At 48.9% G+C, this 27,071-nt stretch overlaps 1 protein-coding gene across 3 annotated transcripts; it reads left to right on the top strand.

Moving 5' to 3' along the window:
- Positions 1–3: 3 nt before the first annotated feature.
- On the top strand, positions 4–27,031 carry srr (serine racemase). Of its 3 annotated transcripts, none has more exons than XM_063036539.1 (8): positions 4–122; positions 6,976–7,148; positions 8,571–8,700; positions 12,219–12,322; positions 19,626–19,745; positions 20,278–20,352; positions 23,937–24,146; positions 25,793–27,031. In XM_063036539.1, the coding sequence occupies exons 2-8, from the start codon at positions 6,981–6,983 to the stop codon at positions 25,985–25,987; spliced, it is 1,002 nt and encodes a 333-aa protein (XP_062892609.1). In that variant the 5' UTR covers positions 4–122; positions 6,976–6,980; the 3' UTR covers positions 25,988–27,031. The 3 variants fall into 3 exon arrangements, with proteins under 3 accessions (XP_062892609.1, XP_062892610.1, XP_062892611.1); XM_063036540.1 differs by having other exon boundaries at positions 6,980–7,148; XM_063036541.1 differs by lacking the exon at positions 25,793–27,031 and adding an exon at positions 24,697–25,534.
- The last annotated feature ends 40 nt before the right edge of the window (positions 27,032–27,071 follow it).

Raw genomic sequence — 27,071 nt, forward strand, 5'->3', positions numbered from 1 at the left:
GGGGCGGCAGTGAACGGAGGAAGCGGGGCTGCCGCCGCTTGGCCCGGCCCGCGTCTCCATGGCGACGCTGCGGCCTAGTGGTCGGGGTTAAGCGTTTCTGCCCGAGGTCTGGGCAGTGGCGGGTAAGGTTGGCGTCTCCGCCTGTGGGTTGGGGGAACCTCCTTCATACCTGGGCCGTCGTTACCCCTCACCCCCGGGCTGCTCGGTGTAGGGAGCTTTTCATGTGTTCCCGTCAGCGCTCCCTCCGTGCAAACTGATAGGGGCTGAGGGAGCGCCGTTCTAGGAGAGGGGCGCTGAAGAGGGAGCCTCGCGTTGCGTGAGGGGCGCTGTGGAGGGAGCCTCGCGTTGCGTGAGGGGCGCTGAAGAGGGAGCCTCGCGTTGCGTGAGGGGCGCTGAAGAGGGAGCCTCGCGTTGCGTGAGGGGCGCTGAGGAGGGAGCCTCGCGTTGCGTGAGGGGCGCTGAGGAGGGAGCCTCGCATTGCGAGAGGGGCGCTGAGGAGGGAGCCTCGCGTTGCGAGAGGGGCGCTGAGGAGGGAGCCTCGCGTTGCGAGAGGGGCGCTGAGGAGGGAGCCTCGCGTTGCGAGAGGGGCGCTGAGGAGGGAGCCTCGCGTTGCGAGAGGGGCGCTGAGGAGGGAACGCACCCCTGAGAGAGTGGTGACGAGGAGGGAGTGCCGTATTGGAGGAGGGGTGACGAGGAGGGAGTGCTGTATTGGAGGAGGGCTGGTGAAGGAGCGTCACGTTGGAATGGGTTGGTGAGGAGGGAGCGCAGCCCTGAGGGAGCACCATGGTCGGGGCGGGACGGTGTTGAGGGAGCCTCACATTCTGAGGGAGCTCCACATTGTGAGAGGTTGTGAGGAGGCACCACATTGTATGAATGAATGAAAGAAATTTATTTCCGTCAGTACAAACATAACAGAAAGCATCATTTTCAACGAGAATTTCATAGGACAAAATTACAACAAAAACCAGATGTTCTTTAAACCCCCGAAAGAGTGTAGGCTGAAGCTACAGCTTATTATGCCTTACCCCTCTTACTGAAACAACAACATACCTGGCGTCAATCATCACATCAAAACAAATTACATAATCCTTTAACACAAAATCCAATTCCAAGTGTCATTTATTTACATTACTCCCATTCATTTTAAATCACGTATTTTATATTTGTTCAGTAAATTATTTTTAAATTTTTTAAACTTGTTAAGTGTGGTGCATGTTTTTAAATTCTCACGACAACCGTTCCATAGATTCACCCCTCTGACTGAAGTACAATGATTTTTTTTACATTTGTTCTTATCCTTTGTTTTTGAAACATACATGTTCCTCTCAAATCATGTTGGCTTTCTCTCATTTTAAACAACCTTTGGATACTGTCGTAGCTGTCCATTTTTTACTTTATACATAATTTGTATCATTTTAAAATCTACGAAATCTCGTAATTTTAGAAACATAGAAAATAGGTGCAGGAGTAGGCCATTCGGCCCTTCGAGCCTGCACCGCCATTTATTATGATCATGGCTGATCATCAAACTCAGAACCCCGCCCCAGCCTTCCCTCCATACCCCCTGATCCCCGTAGCCACAAGGGCCATATCCAACTCCCTCTTAAACATAGCCAATGAACTGGCCTCAACAGTTTCCTGTGGCAGAGAATTCCACAGATTCACCACTCTCTGTGTGAAGAAGTTTTTCCTCATCTCGGTCCTAAAAGGCTTCCCCTCTATCCTCAAACTGTGACCCCTCGTTCTGGACTTCCCCAACATCGGGAACAATCTTCCTGCATCTAGCCTGTCCAATCCCTTTAGGATCTTATACGTTTCAATCAGATCCCCCCTCAATCTTCTAAATTCCAACGAGTACAAGCCCAGTTCATCCAGTCTTTCTTCATATGAAAGTCCTGCCATCCCAGGAATCAATCTGGTGAACCTTCTTTGTACTCCCTCTATGGCAAAGATGTCTTTCCTCAGATTAGGGGACCAAAACTGCACACTCCAGGTGTGGTCTCACCAAGGCCTTGTACAACTGCAGTAGTACCTCCCTGCTCCTGTACTCGAATCCTCTCGCTATAAATGCCAGCATACCATTCGCCTTTTTCACCGCCTGCTGTACCTGCATGCCCACTTTCAATGTTGAATTTTGTTCAATTTTGAAGTGTTTAGTCGAATAAATAGTGGATTGGTTGGCTCACAATAACTTGCCTTATTTACAATTCGTATGACTGTCTTTTGGAGTAGAAATATTGAGTTTGTATTTGTTTTGTATGTATTTCCCCATACCTCTGCTCAGTAAGCACCACATTGTGAGAGGGGTGGTGAGGAGGGAGCACCGCCATGTTGGAGGAAAGCTGTTGAGGGAGGCTAACATTGTGAGACAGGTGGAGAGTAGGGAGCACCGCCCTGAGGGAGGGGGACTGCTGGAAAGCCTCGCATTGTGAGGGGGTGGCGAAGAGGAAGAGCAGTCCTAATGGAGAACCACAGTCTCAGATGGATGAGGGGGCATTTACAGACGTTTTACAAATAGTCCAGTGTGATTAGTCCATGCAGGTACAGCAGGCAGTGAAGAAAGCTAATGGCATGCTGGCCTTCATAACAAGGGGAATTGAGTATAGGAGCAAAGAGGTCCTTCTGCAGTTGTACAGGGCCCTGGTGAGACCACACCTGGAGTACTGTGTGCAGTTTTGGTCTCCAAATTTGAGGAAGGACATTCTTGCTATTGAGGGATTGCAGCGTAGGTTCACAAAGTTAATTCCCGGGATGGCGGGACTGTCATATGTTGAAAGATTGGAGCGACTGGGGTTGTATACACTGGAATTTAGGAGGATGAGAGGGGATCTGATTGAAACATATAAGATTATTAAGGGATTGGACAAGCTAGAGGCAGGAAACATGTTCCCGATATTGGGTGAGTCCAGAACCGGAGGCCACAGTTTAAGAATAAGGGGTAGGCCATTTAGAACGGAGTTGAGGAAAAACTTTTTCACACAGAGGGTCGTGGTTCTGTGGAATGCTCTGCCTCAGAAGCCAATTCTCTGGATTCTTTCAAGAAAGAGATAGAGCTCTTAAAGATAGCGGAGTGAAGGGATACGGGGAGAAGGCAGGAAAAGGGTACTGATTGTGGATGATCAGCCATGATCACAGTGAATGGTGGTGCTGGCTCGAAGGGCTGAATGACCTACTCCTGCATGTATCTTCAAAGAAAAGCAGTTGTTCTGACTGGAGCCAAATGTTAAGCTGTTAGCCACCGTCACGGGAATGGATGAGGTCATTCAGTACCACCATGTCTATGTTTGGCGGGGTCTTGGGCAAGGTTTAGTCGGTGCAGTTTGTGGATTGAGACTCTGTAGTTCATGTTTCTGGTCACTCCCGCACTGCTATTTTGTGCCATTTTGATGGGGGTGGACTGGCGCTGTAGCACTAAATGGAACTAAGCCTGGACTATTCAGTGACTCTATGGTTTGGTGCTTAGTGCTCGCCTGACTTGAGTTGACTGTATTTCTTACATCCTTCATGTACATGAGGAGTAAAAATCTTTACGTTACGTCTCAGTCTAAACGTGCAACTTACAGTGATTTATAATAAATAGTATGTACAACAGGACAGACAATATAGCATAGAAATACAGTTGTATCAGCATGAAATAATCAGTCTGATGGCCTGGTGGAAGAAGCTGTCCCGGAGCCTGTTGGTCCTGGCTTTTATGCTGTGGTACCGTTTCCCGGATGGTAGAAGCTGGAACGGTTTGTGGTTGGGGTGACTCGGGTCCCTGATGATCCTTCGGGCCCTTTTTACACACCTGTCTCTGTAAATGTCCTGAATAGTGGGAAGTTCACATCTACAGATGTGCTGGGCTGTCCGCACAACTCTCTGCAGAGTCCTGTGATTGAGGGGGGTACAGTTCCCATACCAGGCAGTGATGCAGCCAGTCAGGATGCTCTCAATTGTGCCCCTGTAAGAAGTTCTTAAAATTTGAGGGCGCATACTAAACTTCTTCAACCGTCTGAGGTGAAAGAGGCGCTGTTGTGCTTTTTCACCACACAGCTGGTGTGTGCAGACCACAAAAGATCCTCGGTGATGTGTATGCCAAGGAACTTAAAGCTGTTTACTCTCTCAACCTCAGAACCATTGATGTCTATAGGGGTTAGCCCATCTCCATTCCTCCTGTAAACCACAACCAGCTCCTTTGTTTTTGCAACATTGAGGGAGAGGTTTTTTTTTGACGCACTGTGTCAGGGTGATGACTTCTTCTCTGGAAGGAGAATGTGGAAGCAATCCACACGGGGAGAAAGTAAACTTCCAGACAGAGCGGGAATTGGGCTGAAGTGCCTTTTTCTATGTTGCGTGGGTCAACGTCTGGAGGGCTGACGCCTTGCTTTGTGATCTGTAATTCTAGACATCCCATCTAGGGGGCAGCATGATGCCGATTAAGCCCCATGAGAACTTTTAAATTTTACCTTTTGAAGGATGGAGTCCAGTTCAGTGTTCTCTGCGGTCGAAGGCCAGTGATCCTGGAGGAAGTAGTTCGGGTCAGTGGGCCCAGAGTTCTCTGCGGTCGAAGGCCAGCGATCCTTGAGGAAGGAGGTTGGGTCTGTGGGCCCCGAGGAGCCTGTGACCCTCAGTGGGGAGGGGGGCTAGGATTGGGCTTGTTTTGCTGTTGTTGTCTGCCTTCCCGTACATTAGCTGCGTGTTGTTCCGCTGAACGCTGTGCACAGGTGTGGCAAAGCTCGCAGGACATCCTCAGGGGTAGCTTGACGTTTGGGTGAACAGCATAAAACAGGCTGGTATGCTGGAACATGGTGACATTAAGGAAGAGGATGTGCTCTATTCATGAAGGTGAAAGGATTTTAGAGAGGTATTTGGTGAAAGGATTTTAGGGAGGTATTTGGTGAAAGGATTTTAGAGAGGTATTTGGTGAAAGGATTTTAGAGACGTATTTGGTAAGATTTCCCATGTCAGGCTCATTCAGAAAGTCGGGAAGGATGTATTCTAGGAGAACTTGGCTGTCCAGATTAAGAATTGACTTGCCCATAGAAAGCAGAGGGTGGTTGTAGATGAAGCACTAATGCAAATGACGCATGTCACTATATGTTTGATATAGGTTCAAAGTACATTTATTATCTATGTACACCCTGAAATTGTCCAGCAGACAGCCACAAAATAAACACAGTGGAACCTGTTCAAAAGAAACCCCAAACACCCGAAGTGCAAGAGAAAAGAGCAAATCGCACAAATGGCAATAAATAGGAACTGTACCCCCCTCAATCGCAGGACTCTGCAGAGAGTGGTGCGGACAGCCCAGCACATCTGTAGATGTGAACTTCCCACTATTCCAGACATTGACAGAGACAGGTGTGTAAAAAGGGCCCGAAGGATCATTGGGGACCCGTCACCCCAACCGCAAACTGTTCCAGCTGCTACCATCCGGGAAATGGTACCACAGCATAAAAGCCAGGACCAACAGGCTCTGGGACAGCTTCTTCCACCAGACCATCAGACTGATTAATTCAGGCTGATACAGTTGTATTTCTAAGCTATATTGACTGTCCTGTTGTACATACTATCAATTACTCATTTAGACGGAGACGTAACGTAAAGATTTTTACTCATGTACATGAAGGATGTAGGAAATAAAGTCAGTTCAATTCAAAGGGGTACAGTTCGGTAGTTAATTGCTCACATGATTGAATTAGGTGGTGCGGGCTCACTGGGTCTATCACAGTGCTGTATCTAAATAAAATTTAAAAGTTTTAAAAGAACAGCAAATTTCGCATGCTATAATTCAGTAATAATACTTGTTGGGCACAACAGTCACGTAGCAGTTAGCGGGACGCTATTACAGCTCGGGCATTGGAGCTCGGAGTTCAATTCTGACGTCGTTTGTGGGCAGTTTGTACGTCCTCCCCGTGACTGCGTGGGTTCCCTCCGGTTTACTCCCACAGTCCAAAGACGTACCGGTCGGAAGGTTAACTAGTCATTGTAAATTGTCCCGTGATTCGGCTGGGGTTAAATTGGCAGGTTGCTGGGTGGTGCGGCTTGAGGGACCAGAAGGGCCTGTGTGTGCCCTGTCGCTAAATAATAACTGAGTAAAGAGACCAGGATGCTCATTCAAGCTCACTTGCCCAGCTTTGCCCATATACATCTAAACCAGGGGTCCATGGGCCCCTCAGTGAATGGCAGGGGTCCATGGTGTAAAAGGAAGGTTGGGAACCCCTACAACCTTTCCTATCCATGTCCCTTCCTCTAGCCGCTGGTTTCACCGACGTGACAGCCTCTGTGTGAAGAGTTTGCCACTCAGGCCCGTTTCACATCTCTTCCCCCCCAACACCTCAAACCTATGCCCTGTCCCTGGGGAAAAGGCTACACACATTCATCCTGGGGAGGCCCTTTATTTAATACCCTTCCCTCCGGTCACCTCTCAGTCTTAACTGTGTAGCAGATGGTCTAACGCTATCACAGCACCAGCGACCCCGGGTCAGTTTTACCAGGGTCGTGACCGAGCGGGTTTTCTCCGGGTGCTCTGGTCTCCTCCCACGTTCCAGAAGGTCACGTGGACGTAATTGGGCAGTGAGGGGTCATTGGGCCAGAGGGGCCTGTGACCGAGCTGTATCTCCAAATTGAAAAGAAATAGCCCAGCCTCTGCCTATAACTCAGGCTCTTGATTCTTGGCAACGCTCTCATTTGTTGATGAGAGGCATTGATGGTGTGGATAGCCAGAGGCTTTTTCCCAGGGCTGAAATGGCTAACATGAGGGGGCACAGTTTTAAGGTGCTTGGAAGTAGGTACAAGGGCCCAGTTCTGCTCCTGTGTTTTAGTCTTATGGTCTGTTTTCAAAGCAGAAGCAAACAGACTTTTGAATATTAATGAACGTGCAAGAAAGCGGTGCAGAGTAGACTCTACCTTATGGACGGGCAGGGTGGGTACAAAGCGGCCAAGTGGCCTACCCCCCGATTCACAATGTCTTTTCGCTTCCTGTCGTTCTAGGCAGGATGCTCCCTCAGTACTGCGTCTCGCTGGCCAGCGTGCAGAAGGCTCAGGCCACCATTGGTGGCCTGGTCCACCGAACCCCTGTCCTCACCAACTCCACCCTGGACCGTCGGGCGGAGCGGCGGGTCTTCCTCAAGTGCGAGCTTTTCCAGAAAACGGGATCGTTCAAGGTAGGACACCTCTGGCCAGACCTCTGCAATCCTCTGAAGGCAAATGGAGACAGTATTCGCTTTCTCTTGCAACTTGGCTGTGTGTCAGTCTTTACGTATAGTTAATTAGGTCAACGTTCGGTCAGACGGCGGCGCGCATGGTTGCAACTGCCACTCTAGGTCCAACCAAAGGACTCCATGCTGGGTTGGGGGGCTGCCCCTCTCCGCCGATGCTGCCCTCCAGTGTTCGCTCACTGGCAGATAAGCTGGATTGCGTTTGTCTGTGGCTGCACCAGTAAACTGCTGGGGGCTTGTCATTGCCGACAACCTCAATCTACAGGACAAGACACTCAAGGACTTGGGCTATATTATATTTTTTTGTGTGACTGTATATTTACTGCTATCTTACAGGTGCGGTGTGTACCTTGTGCTGTGTATGACTGATGATATTGTGTTTTGTACCTTAGCCCCGGAGTAACACTGTTTCATTTGGCTGTATTCATGTATGGTTAAATAACAATTAAATTGAACTTAAATTCAAACTTGATTTGGATATTGGCTTTGTGGCCAAATTTGCGGACCATACGAAGATAGATGGAGGGGCAGTCGGTGTTAAGGGAGCTGAGGTCTTGGATAGATTAGTGGAATTGGTAAAAAAAAAGTGGCAGATGGAATACACAGTATAGTCATGCACTTCAGTTCAAATGATAAAGGCATAGAATATTTTCCAAGCAGGGAGCAAATTCGGAAATCCAAGATGCAAAGGGACATCGTAATCCTTATGCCGGATTTCCTAACAGTTGAGTCAGTGGTGAGGAAGGCAAATGCAATGCTAGCGTTCATTTCTAGAGGGCTGGGATATAAAAGCAAGGATGTGATGCTGAGGCTTTATAAGGCACTGGTCAGACCCCACCTGGAGTACTGTGAGCTGTTTCGGGCCCCAAATCTAGCTGGCATTTTAGAAGGTCCAGAAAAGGTTTGCGAGAATGATCCCAGGAGTGAATGGGTTAATGTATGAGGAGCATTTGGTGCCTCATGCTGGAGTTCAGAAGATTGATGGGGCGGGGGGATCTCATTGAAACTTATTGAAAGGCCAAGATAGAGTGGACGTGGAGTGGATGTTTCCAGTAGTGGGGGAATCTAGGACCAGAGGGCACAGGGTCAGAGTACAAGGACGTCCCTTTCAAACAGATAAGAAGGAATTTCTTTAGTCAGAGGGTGGAGAGTCTGTGGAATTCATTACCACAGATAGCTGTGGAGGCTGTCATTGGGTATATTTAAAGTGGGGGGTGATAGGTTCTTAACTAGTGAGGATAGCAGGAGAACGGGGTTGGGAGGGACAACAAATCACCCTTGTTGGACTGGCTGAGCAGACTCGATGGGCTGAATGGCCTAATTCTGCTCCTGCGTCTTACAGTCTTATTGGTGTACGTGTTGTTGCAGATCCGAGGAGCCCTGAATGCGGTGTCCGGCCTCGCTGAGAGGGGGCAGGAAGGCCTCCAGGCCCGAGCGGCGGTGACCCACAGCAGTGGCAACCATGGACAGGCGCTGGCCCTCGCTGCCCGAATGAAAGGTGCGGAGGGCTGGATGCAGCATGGAGGCTAACCTTTCCTGCACCGAGGTGCTGTACGGTGTGAGAAGAAGGCCCCATTGTATACAGTGGCACCAGTACTGAAGCTCGGCGCACTCAGTCATAGAGATCGGGGGGTAATGGGATGGCAGAGGGAACGCCCCTCGTCTCTTTAACTGGCCACAGCACGGCCACCCCTTTAAATGCCTGTGCTGGCCCTGTTCCATTATCCCATAAGTTATGACTGAATGTTTTCACATCACTGCACATTCCTTCATAGAACATAGAAACGTACAGCACATCGCAGGCCCTTTGGACCACAATGTTGTGCCAACCACGCAACCCACTCTAGAACCTGCCTTGGATTACCCTACCGCATAGCCCTCTATTTTTTTAAACTCCATGTACCTATCTAAGAGTCTATTAAAAGACCTTATTGTATCTGCTTCCACCACCGTTGCCGGCATTGTACTCCAGGCACCCACCACTCTCTGTGTGAAAAACGTATCTCCAAGTACCTACTTCCAAGCACCTTAAAACTATGCTCCCTCATGTTAGCCATTTCAGCCCTGGGGAAAAGCCTCTGGCTATCCACATGATCAATGCCTCTCATCATCTTGTACACCTCTATCAGATCATCTGTCATCCTCCGTCGCTCCAAGGAGAAAAGTCCAAAAGTTCACTCAACCTATTCTGATAAGGCATGCTCTCCAATCCCGGCAACATCCTTGTAAATCTTTCCTGCACTCTATGGTATCCACATCCTTCCTGTAGTGAGGTGACCAGAACTTAGAACAGTACTCCAAGTGTGGTCTGACCAAGGTCTTGTATAGCTGTAACATTACCTCTCAGCTCTTGAACTCAGTCGCACGGTTGATGAATGCCAACTCACCATACACCTTCTTAACAACACTGTCAACCTGTGCGGCAGCTTTGAGTGTCCTATGGACACGGACCCCAAGATCTCGCTGATCCTCCACACTGCCAAGAGTCTTATCATTAACATTATATCCTGTCTTCAAATTTGACCTTCCAAAATGATCATCTTCTAAGTCAATGTGTTTGTTTATCTGAGATGTGGCTTGTTCACTGTCCTGCTGTACAGGGTCACTTCATTATCCAGAGCGGAGGTCTTTGTTCACTGTAGGTACATGGGCACTGTTCATCCAGAACAAACACCATTTGCTGTGATGGTGCAGGCATTGCCCCTTTGAAAGAGAGGAGGGGATTGGGAGAGGGAGGGATATTTTAGGGGAGGGAGAGGGTTGGAGGAAAGAGGGAGGGGATTAGGTGAGGGGAGAGGAGGGCTTTAGGGGAGAGGATGGAGAGAGGGGCTTGAGGGAGGAGTTAAGGGGAAAGAGGGAGGGGCTAAGGGGAGGGCGGAGTTGGAAAGAGGGAGGGGGTAAGGGGAGGAAGGAGCTGGGGGAAAGAGGGAGGGTTTAGAGAAGATGAGGGAGGAAGAGCGGTTTAAGGGAGGCATTCAGGGGGATAAGGAAAGAAGTTTAGGGAGGGAGATTAGTGAAGGAAAGGGTCAGGGGAAGGGAGAGAGGAGGACTGGGGAGGGGGTTTATAGGAAGGGAGGGAGGCAGATTCGAGAAAGGAAGGAGATTAGAGGAGGGCAGGAAGGGTTTTAGAGGAAAGGGGTGATTAGGGAAGGAGGGTGTTAGAGGAAAGGGTTTAGGGGAGGGAGGAATTGAGAAAGGAAAGGGTTAGGTGAAAGGAGGAAGGGGGTTAGGGAAGGAAGGAGTTAGGTGAAGGAAGAAAGGGGGATTTAGAGGAAGGGAGAAAGGGAATTGGGGAGGAGGGGGTTAGAGGAAGGGGAGAAGTGGATTGGGGAGGAAGGGGAGGGAAGAGGATTGGGGAAGAAGAGGGTTAGAGGAAGGGGAGGGAAGAGGATTGGGGAAGAAGAGGGTTAGAGGAAGGGGAGGGAAGAGGATTGGGGAAGGAGGGGTTAGAGGTAGGTGGGGGAGGGGGTTTGGGGAAGGAGGGGATTAGAAGAAGGGGGAAGGGAATTGGGGCAAGAAGGGGGTTAGAGGAAGGGGAGGGAGGGAGATTGGGGAAGGGGAGGAGGGGGTTAGAGGAGGGGAGGGAGGGGCATTGGGGAAGGAGGAGGTTGGAGGAGGGGGTTAGAGGAGGGGAGAGGCATTGGGGAAAGAGGGGTTAGAGGAAGGGGAAGGGAATTGGGGAGGAGGGGGTTAGAGAAAGGGGAGGTTAGGGGATTGGGGAAGGAGGGGTTAGAGGTAGGTGGGGAGGGTGTTTGGGAAGAGGGGTTTAGAGGAAGGGGTGGAGGGGGATTGGGGAAGAAGAGGGTTAGAGGAATGGGAGGGAAGAGGATTGGGGAAGGAGGGGTTAGAGGTAGGTGGGGGAGGGGGTTTGGGGAAGGAGAGGATTAGAAGAAGGGGAAGGGAATTGGAGAAAGGGGTTAGAAGAAGGGGAGGGAGGGGGATTAGGGAAGGAGGGGGAGGAGGGGGTTAGAGGAGAGGAGGGAGGGGCATTGGGGAAGGAGGGTTTAGAGGAAGGGGAAGGGAATTGGGGAGGAGGGGGTTAGGGAAAGGGGAGGTTAGGGGATTGGGGAAGGAGGGGGTTAGAGGAAGGGGAAGGAGGAGGTTTGGGGAAGAAGGGATTAGAGGAAGGGGAAGGGAATTGGGGAAGAAGGGGAGGGAAGAAGGGGAGGGAAGAGGATTGGGGAAGAGGGGGTTAGAGGTAGGCGGGGAGGGGGTTTGGGGAAGGAGGGGATTAGAAGAAGAGGGAAGGGAATTGGAAAAAGCAGTTAGAGGAAAGGGAGGGAAGAGGAAAGGGAGGGAAGAGGATTGGGGAAGGAGGGGATTAGAGGGGAGGGAAGAGGATTGGGGAAGGAGGGGGTTAGAGGAAGGGGAGAAGTGGATTGGGGAGGAAGGGGTTAGAGGAGGGGAGGGAAGAGGTTTGGGGAAGGAGGAGGTTAGAGGGGAGGGAAGAGGATTGGGGAAGGAGGAGGTTAGAGGAGGGGAGGGAAGAGGATTGGGGAAGGAGGGGGTTAGAGGAAGGGGAGGGAAGAGGATTGGGGAAGGAGGGGGTTAGAGGAAGGGGAGGGAAGAGGATTGGGGAAGGAGGGGGTTAGAGGAAGGGGAGGGAAGAGGATTGGGGAAGGAGGGGTTAGAGGAAGGGGAGGGAAGAGGATTGGGGAAGGAGGAGGTTAGAGGGGAGGGAAGAGGATTGGGGAAGGAGGGGGTTAGAGGAAGGGGAGGGAAGAGGATTGGGGAAGGAGGGGTTAGAGGAAGGGGAAGGGAATTGAGAGGAGGGGGTTAGAGAAAGGGGAGGTTAGGGGATTGGGGAAGGAGGGGGTTGGAGGAAGAGGAGGGAGGGGTTAGGGAAGGGAGTGCTGTGAAGGGGAGAGTTTGAGAAGGAGATGCCAAGGGAGGAGGAGGAGGGAGGATGGGGTCCCTGCTCTGCTGAGGGAGGGCCAGTTAATTCACCTAATGAGCTCAAACTCCTTTCTTGCTGCATTTCCAACCATTCACAACCATACCTTTGAACCTCCTCAGGAATTCCCTCGTACGTGGTTGTACCTCGAACAGCCCCAGCCTGCAAGAAGGCCGCCATGCTGGAGTACGGCGCACACCTCCTGGAGTGTGAACCCACCGACGAGGTGAGGAGGTGCCCGCTGGGAGTGTGGATTGAGGGTTGGGAAAGGGCCAGACCAAGGGTAAGAGGAGGAGAGATGGAGGGGCAGGAGAACAGGAGAGGGAGGACTGTGCCGAGGGGAAGGAGTAAGGGAGGTAGGAGACTGGATGGAGGGAACAGAATCTGCAAAGAGAGGTCAACCATTCCAGTTAGCCCCCCACCCCCTCTATCTGTTACCTCAGTCACCGCACTGTAAACACTTCAAACCAGTTTTTATAATGCTGTTTACTTTGTAAATCCATGCTGGTATTCAACAGGTCAGGCAGCATCTATGGAGAGTCAACGTTTTGGGATGACAACTTCGGCCTAAAACATTGTCTCTATTCCTTTCCATTGATGCTGCCTGACCTTCTGAGTTCCTCCAGCGCTTTGTGTGTATTACTCTGGATTTCCAGCATCTGCAAATTCTGTTGTGTTTATGACATACTAGCATTTATATATTTATGTACATTTAATTCACTATCCATAGAGGAAGGGAATGAGGAGAAAGAAAACACTGATTCTAAATCTCCGCTGCCTTGCGGCCACACCCACCCATGGGAAAGGCTTCGGGGGTAAACCCCGGGAAAGAAATCCAGAGCCAGGGTCCCTCAGGCTGTTGACGTTGGCAACCTCTGTGATGACACTGGCACCAAGCTATATTGTTGCTTGCCCTTCCCTTGGACTACATCGGTGATGTGGAGAGGGGGAGCCGGCTGCATGGGCCACAGCTGGTTCTTCAAATCTGCCCTCCCAGGCTTGCGCCCTGGAGAGGACACTGTCCACCAGAGGCGCAAACCCATAATCCCCTGGGGTTGACGGCTACTTATTCACTACGCACTTCTAACTTATTTTATAGAATTCTTTATTCTCTATATATGCTACATGTTGTTTTGTGTTGCACGTCACACCGACACACCACAGCAAATTCCTAATACGTGTAAATGTATCTGGTGAATAACGTTAATCCTTGACAATGAAGGATAAGGCAGAGAAAGGGAGTAAGGAGAAGAGACAGAGGTAGAAAATGTTGGACTATTGTTTGCGTACTGTTGGGGGGGGGGATAGCATACCTGGGGGAAGCAACACTGGCCATACCTCCGACACAGAGTCCGGCCCTGTAGCTAAGAAGGGTAGGGAACGGAAGAGGAGGGCAGTAGTAATAGGGGACTCAATAGTCAAGGGGTCAGATAGACGATTCTGTGGACGAAGTCCGGAGACCCGGATGGTAGTTGCCTTCCTGGTACCAGGGTCCGGGATGTTTCTGATCGCGTCCAAGAGATCCTGAAGTGGGAGGGAGAGGAGCCAGAGGTCGTGGTACATATAGGTACCAATGACATAGGTAGGAAAAGGGGAGAGGTCCTGAAAGAAGAATATAGGGAGTTAGGAAGGGAGTTGAGAAAAGGGACTGCAAAGGTAGTAATCTTGAGATTACTTCCTGTGCTACAAGACAGTGAGAGTAGGAATGCAATGAGGTGTAGGAAAAATGTGTGGCTGAGGGATTGGAGCAGGGGGCAGGGATTCGTGTTTTTGGATCATTGGAACCACTATTGGCGCAGGGGTGACCTGTACAAAGGGGACGGGTTACACTTGAATCGTAGGGGGACGAATATCCTGGCGGGGAGATTTGCAAGGGCTACTGAGGTGACTTTAAACTAGAATGGTTGGGGGGAGGGAATCAAATTAAGGAGACTAGGAGAGGGGAGGTTGATGTAGGGGAAAAGGGAGAAAAAGATAACAAAGTTTGCTCCATTAAGGATAAACAGAGAGTGGGAGGTGGAGAGTTTCTTAAATGCATCTATTTTAATGCTAGGAGCATTTTAAGAAAGGTGGATGTGCTTAGAGCATGGATTGATACCTGGAACTATGATGTTGTAGCTATTAGTGAAATGTGGTTACAGGAGGGGTGTGATTGGCAACTAAATATTCCAGGATTTCGTTGCTTCAGGTGTGATAGAATAGGAGGGGCAAGATGGGGAGGTGTTGCATTGCTTGTCGGAGAATATATAACAGTGGTGCTCTGGCAGGATAGATTAGTGGACTCGTCCAGGGAGGCTATTTGGGTGGAATTGAGGAATGGGAAAGGTGTTGTGACGCTTATAGGGGTGTATTATAGACCACCTAATGGGGACCGAGAACTGGAAGAGCAAATTTGTAAGGAGATAGCAGATATTTGTAGTAAGTGCAAGGTTGTGATTGTGGGAGATTTTAATTTTCCACATAGACTGGGAAGCCCATTCTGTAAAAGGGCTGGGTGGTTTGGAGTTTGTAAAATGTGTGCAAGGATAGTTTTTTGCAGCAATACATAGAGTTACCAACTAGAGAAGGGGCAGTGTTGGATCTCCTGTTAGGGAATGAGACAGGGCTGGTGACGGAGGTATGTGTCAGGGAGCACTTCAGGTTAAGTGATCACAATATCATTAGTTTCAGTGTAATTATGGAGAAGGATAGGACTGGACCTAGGATTGAGATCTTTGATTGGAGAAAGGCTAACTTTGAAGAGATGCGAAAGGATTAAGAAGGAGTGGATTGGGACAGTTTGTTTTTCGGGAAGGATGTAATAGAGAAATGGAGGTCATTTAAAGGTGAAATTTTGAGGGTTCAGATAGGTTGAAGGGAAAGGTTAAATGTTTGAGAGAGCCATGGTTTTCAAGGGATATTGGAAACTTGGTTCGGAAAAAGAGAGGGATCTTCAATAAATATAGGCAGCTTGGAGTTAATGAGGTACTCGAGGAATATAAAGAATGTAAAAAGAATCTTAAGCAAGAAATTAGAAAAGCTAAAAGAAGATACGAGGCTGCTTTGGCAAGTAAGGTGAAAATAAATCCGAAGTGTTTCTACAGTTATGTTAGTGGCAAAAGGATAGTGAGGGATAAAATTGGTCCCTTGGAGAATCAGAGTGGACGGCTATGTGCGGAGCCAAAAGAGGTGGGGGAGATTTTGAACAATTTCTTTTCTTCGGTATTCACTAAGGAGAAGGATATTGGATTGTGTAAGGTAAAGGAAACAAGAAGGGTAGTATGGGAAGTATGACAATTAAAGAAGAGGAAGTACTGGTGCTTTTAAGGAATATAAAAGTGGATAAGTTTCTGGGTCCGGACAAGATATTCCCTAGGATCTTGAGGGAAGTTAGTGTAGAAGTAGCAGGGGCTCTGACAGAAATATTTCAAATGTCATTAGAAACGGGGATGGTGCTGGAGGATTGGCATATTGCTCATGTGGTTCCATTGTTTAAAAAGTGTTCTAAGAGTAAACCTGGCAATTGTGTCCTGTGAGTTTGACGTCAGTGGTAGGTAAATTGATGGAAAGTATTCTTAGAGATGGTATATATAATTACCTGGATAGACAGAGTCTGATTAGGAACAGTCAACATGAATTTGTGCGTGGAAGGTCATGTTTGACAAATCTTATTGAATTTTTTGATGAGGTTACTAAGAAAGTTGACGAGGGTAAAGCCCTGGATGTTGTCTATATGGACTTCAGTAAGGCCTTTGACAAGGTTCCACACGGAAGGTTAGTTAGGAAGGTTCAATCGTTAGGCATTAATATGGAAGTAGTAAAATGGATTCAGCAGTGGCTAGATGGGAGACGCCAGGGAGTAGTGGTGGATAACTGTGGGTGAGATTGGAGGATGGTGTGTAGCAGTGTGCCTCAGGGATCTGTACTGGGTCCAATGTTGTTTGTCATATATATTAATGATCTGGATGATGGGGTGGTAAATTGGATTAGTAAGTATGCAGCTGATACTAAGATAGGTGGCATTGTGGATGATGAGGTAGGTTTTCAAAGGTTGCAGAGAGATTTAGGACAGTTAGAAGAGTGGGCTGAAGGATGGCAGATGGAGTTTAAAATGTGAGGTGCTACATTTTGGTAGGACTAATCAAAATAGGACATACATGGTAAATGGTATGGCATTGAAGAATGCTGTAGAACAGAGGGATCTAGGAATAATGGTGCATAGTTCCCTGAAGGTGGAATCTCATGTAGATAGGATGGTGATGAAAGCTTTTGGTATGCTGACCTTTATTAATCAGAGCATTGAGTATAGGAGTTGGGTTGTAATGTTGGTAAGGCCAAATTTGGAGTATTGTGTACAGTTCTGGCCACCGAATTATAGGAAAGATGTCAATAAAATTGAGAGAGTACAGAGGAGGTTTACTAAAATGTTGCCTGGGTTTCATCTCCTAAGTTACAGAGAAAGGTTGAATGAGTTAGGTCTTTATACTTTGGAGCGTAGAGGTTGAGGGGGGACTTGATAGAGGTGTTTAAAATTGTGAAGGGGAATGATAGAGTTGACGTGGATAGGCTTTTTCCATTGAGAGTGGGGAAGATTCAAACAGGAGGACATGAGTTGAGAGTTAAAGGACAGAAGTTTAGGGGTAACATGAGGGGGAACTTCTTTACTCAGAGAGTGGTAGCTGTGTGGAATGAGCTTCCAGCAGAAGTGGTTGAGGCAGGTTCGATGTTGTCGTTTAAAGTTAAATTGGATAGATATATGGACAGGAAAGGAATGGAGAGTTATGGGCTGAGTGCAGGTCGGTGGGACTAGGTGAGAGTAAGAGTTTGGCACGGACTAGAAGGGCCAAGATGGCCTGTTTCCGTGCTGTAATTGTTATATGGTTGGATCTTATCCCAATTTTCCACGTGATAGAGAATTTCCCCAGGTTTAATCCTCCCCACCCCCCGCTTCACTGCCACCCAAGTAAATCACTTCTCTCTCGCTCACCACTCAGCGGTTCCTCGACTGGAACTATTTCACTTTCCCCACTTGCTCCCTGAGGGCTTTTTGTTTCCCAACAATACGAGGGGGCATAGTTTTAAGGTGTTTGGAAATGGGTACCGAGGGGATGTCAGGTGTAAGTTTTTCACACAGAGAGTGATGGGTGCCTGGAATGCACTGCCAGCGACGGTGGTGGAGGTGGATACAATGGGGTCTTTTAAGAGATTCTTAGAGCTTAGAGAAATAGAGAGCTATGCAGTAGGGAAATTCTAGGCAATTTCTAGAGTAGGTTACATGGTTGGCACAACAATGTGGGCTGAAGAGCCTATACTGTGCTGTAAATTTCCATGTTCTATGTACTTATTTTTAAATATATTTTAAAAAATATTTCTGTAGCTTATAATCTATTATTTATTGCACTCTTTGGTGCTACTTATGTATATTGTGTGTGTGTGTGTGTGTGTGTGTATATATATATATATATGTGTGTGTGTGTGTATATGTGTATATATATATATACACACACACACACACTCACTCAGTGGCCGCTTTATTAGGTACACTCATACACATGCTCGTTAATGCAAATATCTAATCAGCCAGTGGTGTGACAGCAACTCAATGCATAAAAGCATGCAGCCACGGCCAAGAGGTTCAGTTGCTGTTCAGACCAAGCATCAGAATGGGGGAGAAATTTGATCTAAGTGACTTTGACTGTGGAATGATTGTTGGTGCTGGACAGTGTGTGGTTTGAATATCCCAGAAACTGCAGATCTGCTGGAGTTTTCACACACAATAGTCTCTAGAGCGGCGGTCCCCAACCACCGGGCCGCAGACCGATACCGGGCTGCAAAGCATGTGCTACCGGGCCGCGAGGGAACGATATGATTTGGCGATATGAGTCAGCTGCACCTTTTCTCGTTCCCTGTCAAGCTCTGTTGAGCCATTACCCATGCGAGGTCATGACCCGCGCGTCATCCATGTCAGCGCGGGAAGGAATTCAACTCCTTGAGCTTGCAAGTGACAGCGGGCTGAAAACTATGCTTGACATAACATCTCTGCCGGCATTCTGGATCAAAGTCAAGACTAAATATCCTGAGATAGCCACGAAAGCACTGAAAACGTTGCTTCCATTTCCAACATCATATCTCTGCTAAGCAGAGTTTCCTGCAATGAATGCAACGAAAACTAAATTGCGGAATAGACTGGACATAAGGAACCCCCTTCGAGTATCGCTGTCTCCCATCACCCCTTGATGGGACCGTGTTGTTGCAGGGAAACAAGCCCAGGGCTCCCACTGATTCAGCGATATTGGTGTGTTGCAATGATTTTATATGTTCACACTGGGGAAAATATGCACTGTGTGTTTAATATCCAAACGTTACTTAAAATGTTATGATGCTATTGACTTATATAACCATATAACAATTACAGCATGGAAACAGGCCATCTCTGCCCTTCTAGTTCGTGCCGAACGCTACTCTCACCTAGTCCCACCGACTTGCACTCAGTCCATAACCCTCCATTCCTTTCCTGTCCATATACCTATCCAATTTTTCTTTAAATGATAATATTGAACCACCTTCTGCCACTTCTACTGGAAGTTCGTTCAACACTTACTTCAAGCTCCCCTGATAATTGACTTACCACTATATTCATGCCAGGAAAATATGCTCTGTGTTTAATATTAAATTCGTCAGATACACCCTTTTAGAAATGAAAGTGAGTGTATTAGCCACTTATCACCGATATTCTGGTGGTGATTAACACCCCCCCCCGAACAGAATCACCAAAAACGATTTGCAGATCAAAAATCGGCAGGTACATGTATGCGCAAGTCACGCGTGCACAATGGTGCCGCGCAAGGCTTCATGGTCATTGTAGTCTTTCTCGGGGTAAACACAGCGTATTTGATTGCTACTCTTGACCGTTGGCAACCCTACCCCCACCCACCTCAGGTCTGCCGGTCCGCAAGAATATTGTCAATATTAAATCGGTCCGCAGTGCGAAAAAGGTTGGGGAACCCTGCTCTAGAGTTTTTAGAGAGCGGAAAATGCCTTGCTAATGACAGAGGTCAGAGGGGAATGGCCAGACTGATTCAACGTGATACGAAGCTGACAGTAATTCAGATAACACACGTTATAACAGTGGTGTGCATAAGAGCATGTCTGAACCTTAAAGTGGATGGGCTACAGCAGCAAAAGACCACGAACACATATAAATACGGTCAGTGGCCCCTTTATCAGCGACAGGAGTTACCGAATAAAGTGGTCACTGAGTGTCTATCAGTGATAATAAACCTGATTCTGATTGTGAAGGAAGTTTCTCATCCTTCCTCTTCAGCTCTGACTCTGAGATGGTTGTGTAAAATGGCTCAGCAATCACCGCGTTCGACGCCAGCCAGCGTCAGTAATAACATCCAGTGACTGAATAAGAAAACTAATGTTCCGTTTCGTTCCAGTCAGGCTGAGCCCTGTAGGCACTTAGTGACCACTGCGTTCAAATGCTGTGTGGAATGAGTACACACGGGGATGTGGCTGGTGGCCAACTCACACTCTCCTTCTGTTAGTCTAGAGCGGAAACCGTGTCCAGAGCAGTCATCGAGACCCAAGGAATCCTTGTCCATCCCAATCAGGATCCTCTCGTGATTGCGGGCCAGGGCACCATTGGATTGGAGATTTTAGAACAGGTAATGGAAGGGGTTGGAGAAGGGGTTTGGAAGCCTTGGGAGCAATATCATCAATAAGACTGAAAAGGGTGGAGAAAATTTACAAGGAAAGGTTGAAGAGCTTAGGTCTTCATACCCTGGAGCGTTGGAGAATGAGGGGAGATTTGATTGAAAATCTACGAAACTATGAAAGGGATAGATAGGGAAAATGCAAGCAGGCTTTTACCACTGAGGTTAGGTGGGACTAGACATGGAGGTCATGGGCTAAGGGTGAGAGGTGAAATGTTTAAGGGGAAATTTTTGTATTCAGAGGGTGGTGAGAGAGTTGAATGAGCAAGTGGTGCATGTGAGCTCGATTTCAATGTTTAAGAGAAGTTTGGGTAGTACATGGATGGGAGTGGTATGGAGGTCGATGGGAGTAGGCAGAATAATAGTTTGGCACGTACTAGATGGGCCGAAGGACCTGTTACACTGTTGTAGTGCTCTGACTGAAAGAACTACCGTATATATGCTTCGATGAAAAAATTTACTTTGAACTTTCCTATGTCCGCAGGTCCCAGATGTCCAGGCAGTGGTGGTACCGGTTGGTGGTGGAGGTCTGATATCGGGGATCGCGGTTGCTGTCAAGGTGAGATAGGTGAACCAGAGGTTCAGTCTGCTAACCAGGATAATGCCCCATACTGAGATAAGGGCATCTAATATCCAGTAATGACGTCTTTTTCAGTGATGGATTATAAAGACACGTGCAGTGATGGGTGCAGGTAATTTTCAGTCAGGTAGTGGGCACTGTATCTATTAACAAAGTTCACTTTATATCCAGTATGGAATATATACACTCCAGAGCAACACACACACAAAATGTTGGAGGAACTCAGCAGGCCAGGGTAGCATCTATGGAAAAAAGTACAGTCGACGTTTTGGGCCGAGACCCCTCGCCAGGACTGGAGAAAAATATCTGAGGAGCAGATGTGGTGGAGGGAGGGGAGAACGAAACACCAGGTGAAACCGGGAGGGGGAGGGATGAAACAAAGAGCTGGGAAGTTGAGTGGTGAAAGAAACCAAAGGCCGCGGAAGAAAGAAAAAGGGGGGAGGAGCACCAGAGAGAGGCGATGGGAGGGCAGGGAGATAGGTGAGGGAGGGATGCAGGGGATGGGAAATGGTGAAGGAGAGGGCATTACTGGAAGTTTGAGAAATCGATGTTCATGCCATCAGGTTGGAGGCTATCCAAACGGAATATGAGGTGTTGTTCCTCCAACTTGAGTGTGGTCTCATCACGACAGCGGAGGAGGGCATGGATGGACATACTGGGATGGGAAGTGGAATTAAAATGGGCGGCCACTGGGAGATCCTGCTTGTTCTGGCGGACGGAGCATAGATGCTCGGCGAAGCGGTCTCCCAATCTACGTCAGGTCTCACCGATATATAGGAGGCCACACCGGGAGCACTGAACACAGTAAATCACCCCCACAGACTCACAGGTGAAGTGTCACCTCACCTGGAAGGACTGAATGGTAGTGAGGGAGGAGGTGTAGGGGCAGGTGTAGCACTTGTTCTGCTTGCAAGGATAAGTGCCAGGAGGGGGATCAGTGGGGAGGGACAAATAGACAAGGGGGTCGCGTAGGGAATAATCCCTGCGGAAAGCAGAAAGTTGGGGGGATGGAGAGGGAAAGGTGTGCTTGGGTGGAATCCTTATGGAGATGGTGGAAGTTACAGAGAATTATCTGCTGGACAGAGGCTGGTGGGGTGGTAGGTGAGGACAAAAGGAACCCTACCCCTGGTAGGGAGGTGGGAGGGTGGGGTGAGGGCAGATGTGCGTGAAATGGAAGAGATGAAGTTGAGGGCAGTGTTGATGGTGGAGGAAGGGAAGGCCTTTTCTTTGAAGAAGGACATCTCCTTTGTTCTTGAATGAAAAGCCTCATCCTGGGAGCAGATGCGGCGGAGACAGAGGAATTGAGCGAAGGGGATGGCATTTTAACAAGTAATAGGGTGTGAAGAGGTATAGTCCAGGTAGCTCTGCGAGTCGGTGGGTTTATAATAGACACCGGTGGATAAGTAGTCTACGGAGTCAGAGATGAAGAAAGGGAAGGGCGGTGTGGGAAATGGTCCAGGTAAATTTGAGGGCAGAGTGGAATTTGGAGGCAAAGTGGATGAAGTCGGTGAGTTCAGCACAAGTGCAGCAAGCATGGATTACCTGCTGTTCGCATCAAAGTTGCCGGTGAATGCAGCAGGCCAGGCAGCATCTCTAGGAAGATGCTAGAGACATCTGGCATCTTAGATGTCTAGGTTTCGACGTTTCAGGCCGAGACCCTTCGTCAGGACTAACTGAAGGAAGAGCTAGTAAGAGATTTGAAAGTGGGAGGGAGAGGGGGAGATCCGAAATGATTGGAGAAGACAGGAGGGGGAGGGATGGAGCCAAGAGCTGGACAGGTGATAGGCAAAAGGGATAAGAGAGGATCATGGGACAGGAGGCCCAGGGAGAAAGACAAGGAGGGGGGAACCAGAGGATGGGCAAGGGGTATAGTCAGAGGGACAGAGGGAGAAAAAGGAGAGAGAGAAAAAGAATGTGTGTGTATAATTAAATAACGGATGGGGTACGAGGGGGAGGTGGGGCATTAGCAGAAGTTTGAGAAGCCAGGTTAGAGGCTACCCAGACAGAATATCAGGTGTTGTTCCTCCAACCTGAGTGTGGCTTCATTTTTACAGTAGAGGAGGCCGTGGACAGACATGTCAGAATGGGAATGGGACATGGAATTAAAATGTGTGGCCACTGGGAGATTTTGCTTTCTCTGGCAGACAGAGCGTAGGTGTTCAGCGAAACCATCTCCCAGTCTGCGTCGAGTCTCGCCAATATATAAGAGAAACCTGGTGTTTCTCTTTTCCCTCCCCCACCTTTTAAATCTACTCCTCAGCTTTTTCTCTCCAATCCTGCCGAAGGGTTTCGGCCCGAAAAAATCGACTGTACTTTTTTCCACAGATGCTGCCGGGCCTGCTGAGTTCCTCTGGCATTTTGTGTGTGTTGCTTTGGATTTCCAGCATCAGCAGATTTTCTCTTGTTAGTGATTTTATACACTCAGTGGCTATTTTATTAGGTAGAGGAATGGAATCCGGCATGGTCTTCTGCTGCTGTAGCCCATTCCCTTCAAGGTTCAACATGTTGTGCATTCAGCGTGCTGTGGTAATGAGTTACTGTCGCCTTCCTGTCAGCTTGAACCGGTCTAGCCATTCTCCTCTGACCTCTCATTGACAAGCTCTAGAGCAGTGGTTTCCAAAGTGAGCGATATCACCTCCCTGAGATGGTGGTAGTTTCTAAGGGGGCGATAAAGATAAAGGGTGTGGTGGGAGGGCGCTTGGTAGCGGGGGGGGGGTGCAGCTGAAGGATTACAGGCTTAATTTAAGAAATGAATTATACAATATAAGCATTTGATCCTCAGTGCTTCATAATCAATTACAATAATCACATATTGCTCTTGCAAACCTGCCGTTCTCTCAAAGCGTACCACAGTTTTTGAAGAGCAAAGTGACACTTCTGTATTTGGCATATCATGAGAAGCTTGGACTGAAGAAATCGTGCTCTTTCCAGGCCAGCCTACGGCATTTGTGCCATTCACTACTGTGGTACAGGGTTAGCTAGTATGATTCCCATACTCTAATCACGCAGTGATGAAATTTCTATGAATCAGGGCATGATGGTCAATGGGGTAAAGTTCTGAATATGGTCTTGACCACGGTTCTCTAGTTCGTGGCCCAAGCAATTATTTATCACTGTTTTCAATTTCTACTTCCTGTTTTCTTTCACTGTGCATCGAAAATCAAAATTCTTTATAGTTTTTACGTAATGGCCGGAAAGAGAGGGGTGCACTGGGGATGTGGTCTGGGAGCTAGAAATGTTTGGGAACCACTGCTGTAGAGACTGTTGTGAGTGAAAATCCCAGGAGATTCATCAGTTTATGAGATACTCAAACCACCCTGTCTGGCATCAACAATCATTCCACTTAAATCATATTTCATCCAAATTCTGATGTTTGGTCTGAACAACAACTGAACCTCTTGACCATGTCGGCGTGCTTTTCTGCTCTGAGTTGCTGCCACACGATTGGCTGATGAGATATTTGCAGTAACGAGCAGGCGTAGCTAATAAAGCGGCCACTGACTTGCACAATGCCTAGCTTGGCGTTAACGTCTCAACTTCCATCTACCCCCTACCCACCGCAGACACAGCACCCGCACGTGAAGATCTACGCGGCAGAGCCAGAGAATGCGGATGACTGCTACCAGTCAAAGAGGAACGGCTGCTTGACGCCCAACGCAAGCCCTCCTGTGACACTGGCTGACGCAGTGAAGACCAGCATTGGAACAAACACCTGGCCCATCATCAGGGACCTGGTAGATGATGTGTTCACCGTCAGCGAGGAGGAGATCCAGGTATTGTATCTATCCTCCCCCACCGTCCCACAACTCTGATGCACCCTATTTCCGCACCAGGCGATAAATGCAGCAACACGCACAAAATACTGGAGGAACTCGGCAGGTTAGGCAGCAACACACATCAAAGTTGCTGGTGAACGCAGCAAGCCAGGCAGTATCTGTAGGAAGAGGTGCAGTCGACGTTTCAGGCCGAGACCCTTCATCAGGTTAGGCAGCATCTGTGTGGAGGGGAATAAACAGTTGATGCTTTGGACTGAGATCCTTCGTCAGGACTGGAAAGGAAGGAGGTTCAACCCAGAATAAGGTGGGGAGTGGAGAAGAAGTTCAAGCTGGTAGGTAAAAGATGAGACTGGGGAGTGGGAAGGTGGGTGAATGGGGGAGGAGGGGTGAAGAAAGAAGCTGGGGGGGGGGAGGAATATCTTCTTCAGCCCTTTGCCTCTTCTACTTCCCATCCCACCTACCTACCTTCACCCTCACCTGGTCTCACCTATCACCAGCCAGCTTGAAATCTCCCGCCGCCACTTAATTCTGCCCTCTTCCTTTCCAGTCCTGATGAAGGGTCTGAGCCCAAAACGTCGACTGTTTATTCCCCTCCATAGCTGCTGCCTGACCTGCTGAGTTCCTCCAGCATTTTGCGTTCGTCGCTCAAAGATTTCCAGCGCCTGCAGGATTTCCTGTCTTTCGTGCACGCCGTTAAACCTCCAGGCTTGCCCCATGAAAAATACGGCACGCCATCAGCCCGAGCCGAAGAGCGGGTTTCTCCTGATGAGCTTCAGCGTCCTATTTCAGAATGGTTCCGGAGTTATCTTCCCAGAAGCTGGTAATTCCGAATTCACTGGATAAACGTCAGTAAGTGTAGCAGAAGCCCACTTTAATGGTCGCGTCCCCCAGCCGTCCCCACTCCAGCCCCTGGCAAGCGGCAAGGGGTTTGGATCAGCCTGCTTCCCTTTCGCCCTCGGGTCGGGAGACCACCGTCTCAATCCCCACCTCGGGGACCGACTCCAGGCCAGCCCTCCGGTGCTGTATCCCGGGAGTGCCACACTAGCTGAGGTGTGGGGAGCTAATTGAAACCCCCCCCCCCAACAAACCCGCTGGTGGATCTTAAAGGTCCCACGACCACTTGGCCTGATTACAACTCGTCGCTAACAGTTTCGTCCCCCGTCTGTGGGCAGATCTCTGGCAAATTCCTTAAACATTTACGGGATCTTGCTCTGCATAATCTAACAGTGGTTAGAACTAGTGATTAAAGTTCAATTCCTGCCGCTGTCTGTTTGGAGTTTCTTCGTTCTCCCCGTGATTGCGCAGTCTGCCTCCCACGTTCCAAAGACATATGGATTAGGGTTAGTAAGTTGAGGGCTTGTTATATTGGCGTCAGAAGTGTAGTGACTCTTGAGGGCTGTCCCCCCCCGCCCCTTCCCCAGCACATCTTCAGACTGCGTTGGTCGTTGACGCAAACACCGCATTTTACTGAATGTTTTGATGTTCCGACGTGACAAATGATCTTCATTTTTAAATTAGCTACTGCCAGCCTCGTATTATAAAGACAACTGTGGCACGGGGTTTGTGTTTCATTTGCTGTAGAGGGCTTTGTGACGACATGGAAGGCGCTGTATAAATCTGGAGGGGTGGTCTGTCTTCCGCAGCGGGCCACGCGCCTGATCTGGGAGCGGGCGAAGCTGGTGATCGAGCCTACGGCTGGGCTGGGCGTGGCGGCAGTGCTGTCCCGGCGTTTCCGAGACCTCCCCGGCAGTCTCCGCAACGTCTGCGTTGTGCTCTGCGGCGGCAACGTCGACCTGGACTCCCTGGGGTGGCTCCGCGCACCCAGCGACGCCAGTTGAGAAGGTACCGACCTCTTCGGCGCAAGGGCGGGCTGGTGTGCCAACTGCGTCCGTAAGTGGAGCCCGTCGCGCCGCTGGGCGGGGGGGGGGCTCCTCGTTGAATTTACAGTGAACAATAAATCAGGGGTGGTAATCAATACTTGGATCAAAGAGACGGGCTAGAACCGATCGTGGACAAAATGGCATTGTGTGTGCAAGGGGTGCTCTGGGGCAGAGTCGGGGAGCTGAATACTCTGATTAAAAACAAAAGCTCTGATAGCCGGGCACAGCCGGGGTTTACCAGGACAAGAGAGGTTCTGCAGATGCTAGAAACATTGAGTAAGGGGTTCACATCCTAGGATCCACAGAGCCCCTCGGTTAATGTCATGAAAAGGTTGGAAACTTCCGTTGAAGAAGGACCCAGCAGGTCAGGCAGCATCAATGGAGAGAAATAAGCAGTTGATGCTTTGGGCTGAGACCCTTGGTCAGGATTATCCTCCTCACCTTATTCTGGATTCTGCCCCAGACCTGATGAAAAGTCTCGGCCCAAAACACCGACAGTTAATTTCCCTCCGTTGATGCTGCCTGACCTGCTGGGTTCCTCCAGCACCTTTTGTGCGTGGTGCTGAGGGATTTTACGGATATTGGATGTTCATTGTGCTTTTTTTCCTGATGGTATGCCGTTATTCTCGTCCACCAGGGAGACTTAACTGGGACTGGGGTGCTGATGAGTGGGGAGGGAATGCAAGGACCAGCAGCCCAGTGGGTAGAGATGGGGCACAGGGTCCTGGAGGGTGAGTGGGGAAGGTGGAACAGCCTCCCCTGTGGGCAGGAAGACAGGATGGCAAGCATCACTTAGTGAGCCAGGGGGATTTCTGACTCATCGGAGAGCAGGTTATCCGAGTCTAACCAATCATGTTTAGGTTACCTCAGGACCAAGTTCCAGACCTTGTCTTAGACGTTGTTGACTTTATTGAAAGGCACAATGGTGAGATTAACTTTGCTGAGATAACGCTCAACAATGCTTAATTGTATGTTTGCTGATTGCTAATAAAGGATTGGAATAGGGAATTTTGACTCTTTGCAGCATTCATTGGAGTGGTGG

This window comes from Mobula hypostoma, chromosome 30 (genome assembly GCF_963921235.1).
Source record: "Mobula hypostoma chromosome 30, sMobHyp1.1, whole genome shotgun sequence".
NCBI classification, from domain to species: Eukaryota; Metazoa; Chordata; class Chondrichthyes; order Myliobatiformes; family Myliobatidae; genus Mobula; species Mobula hypostoma.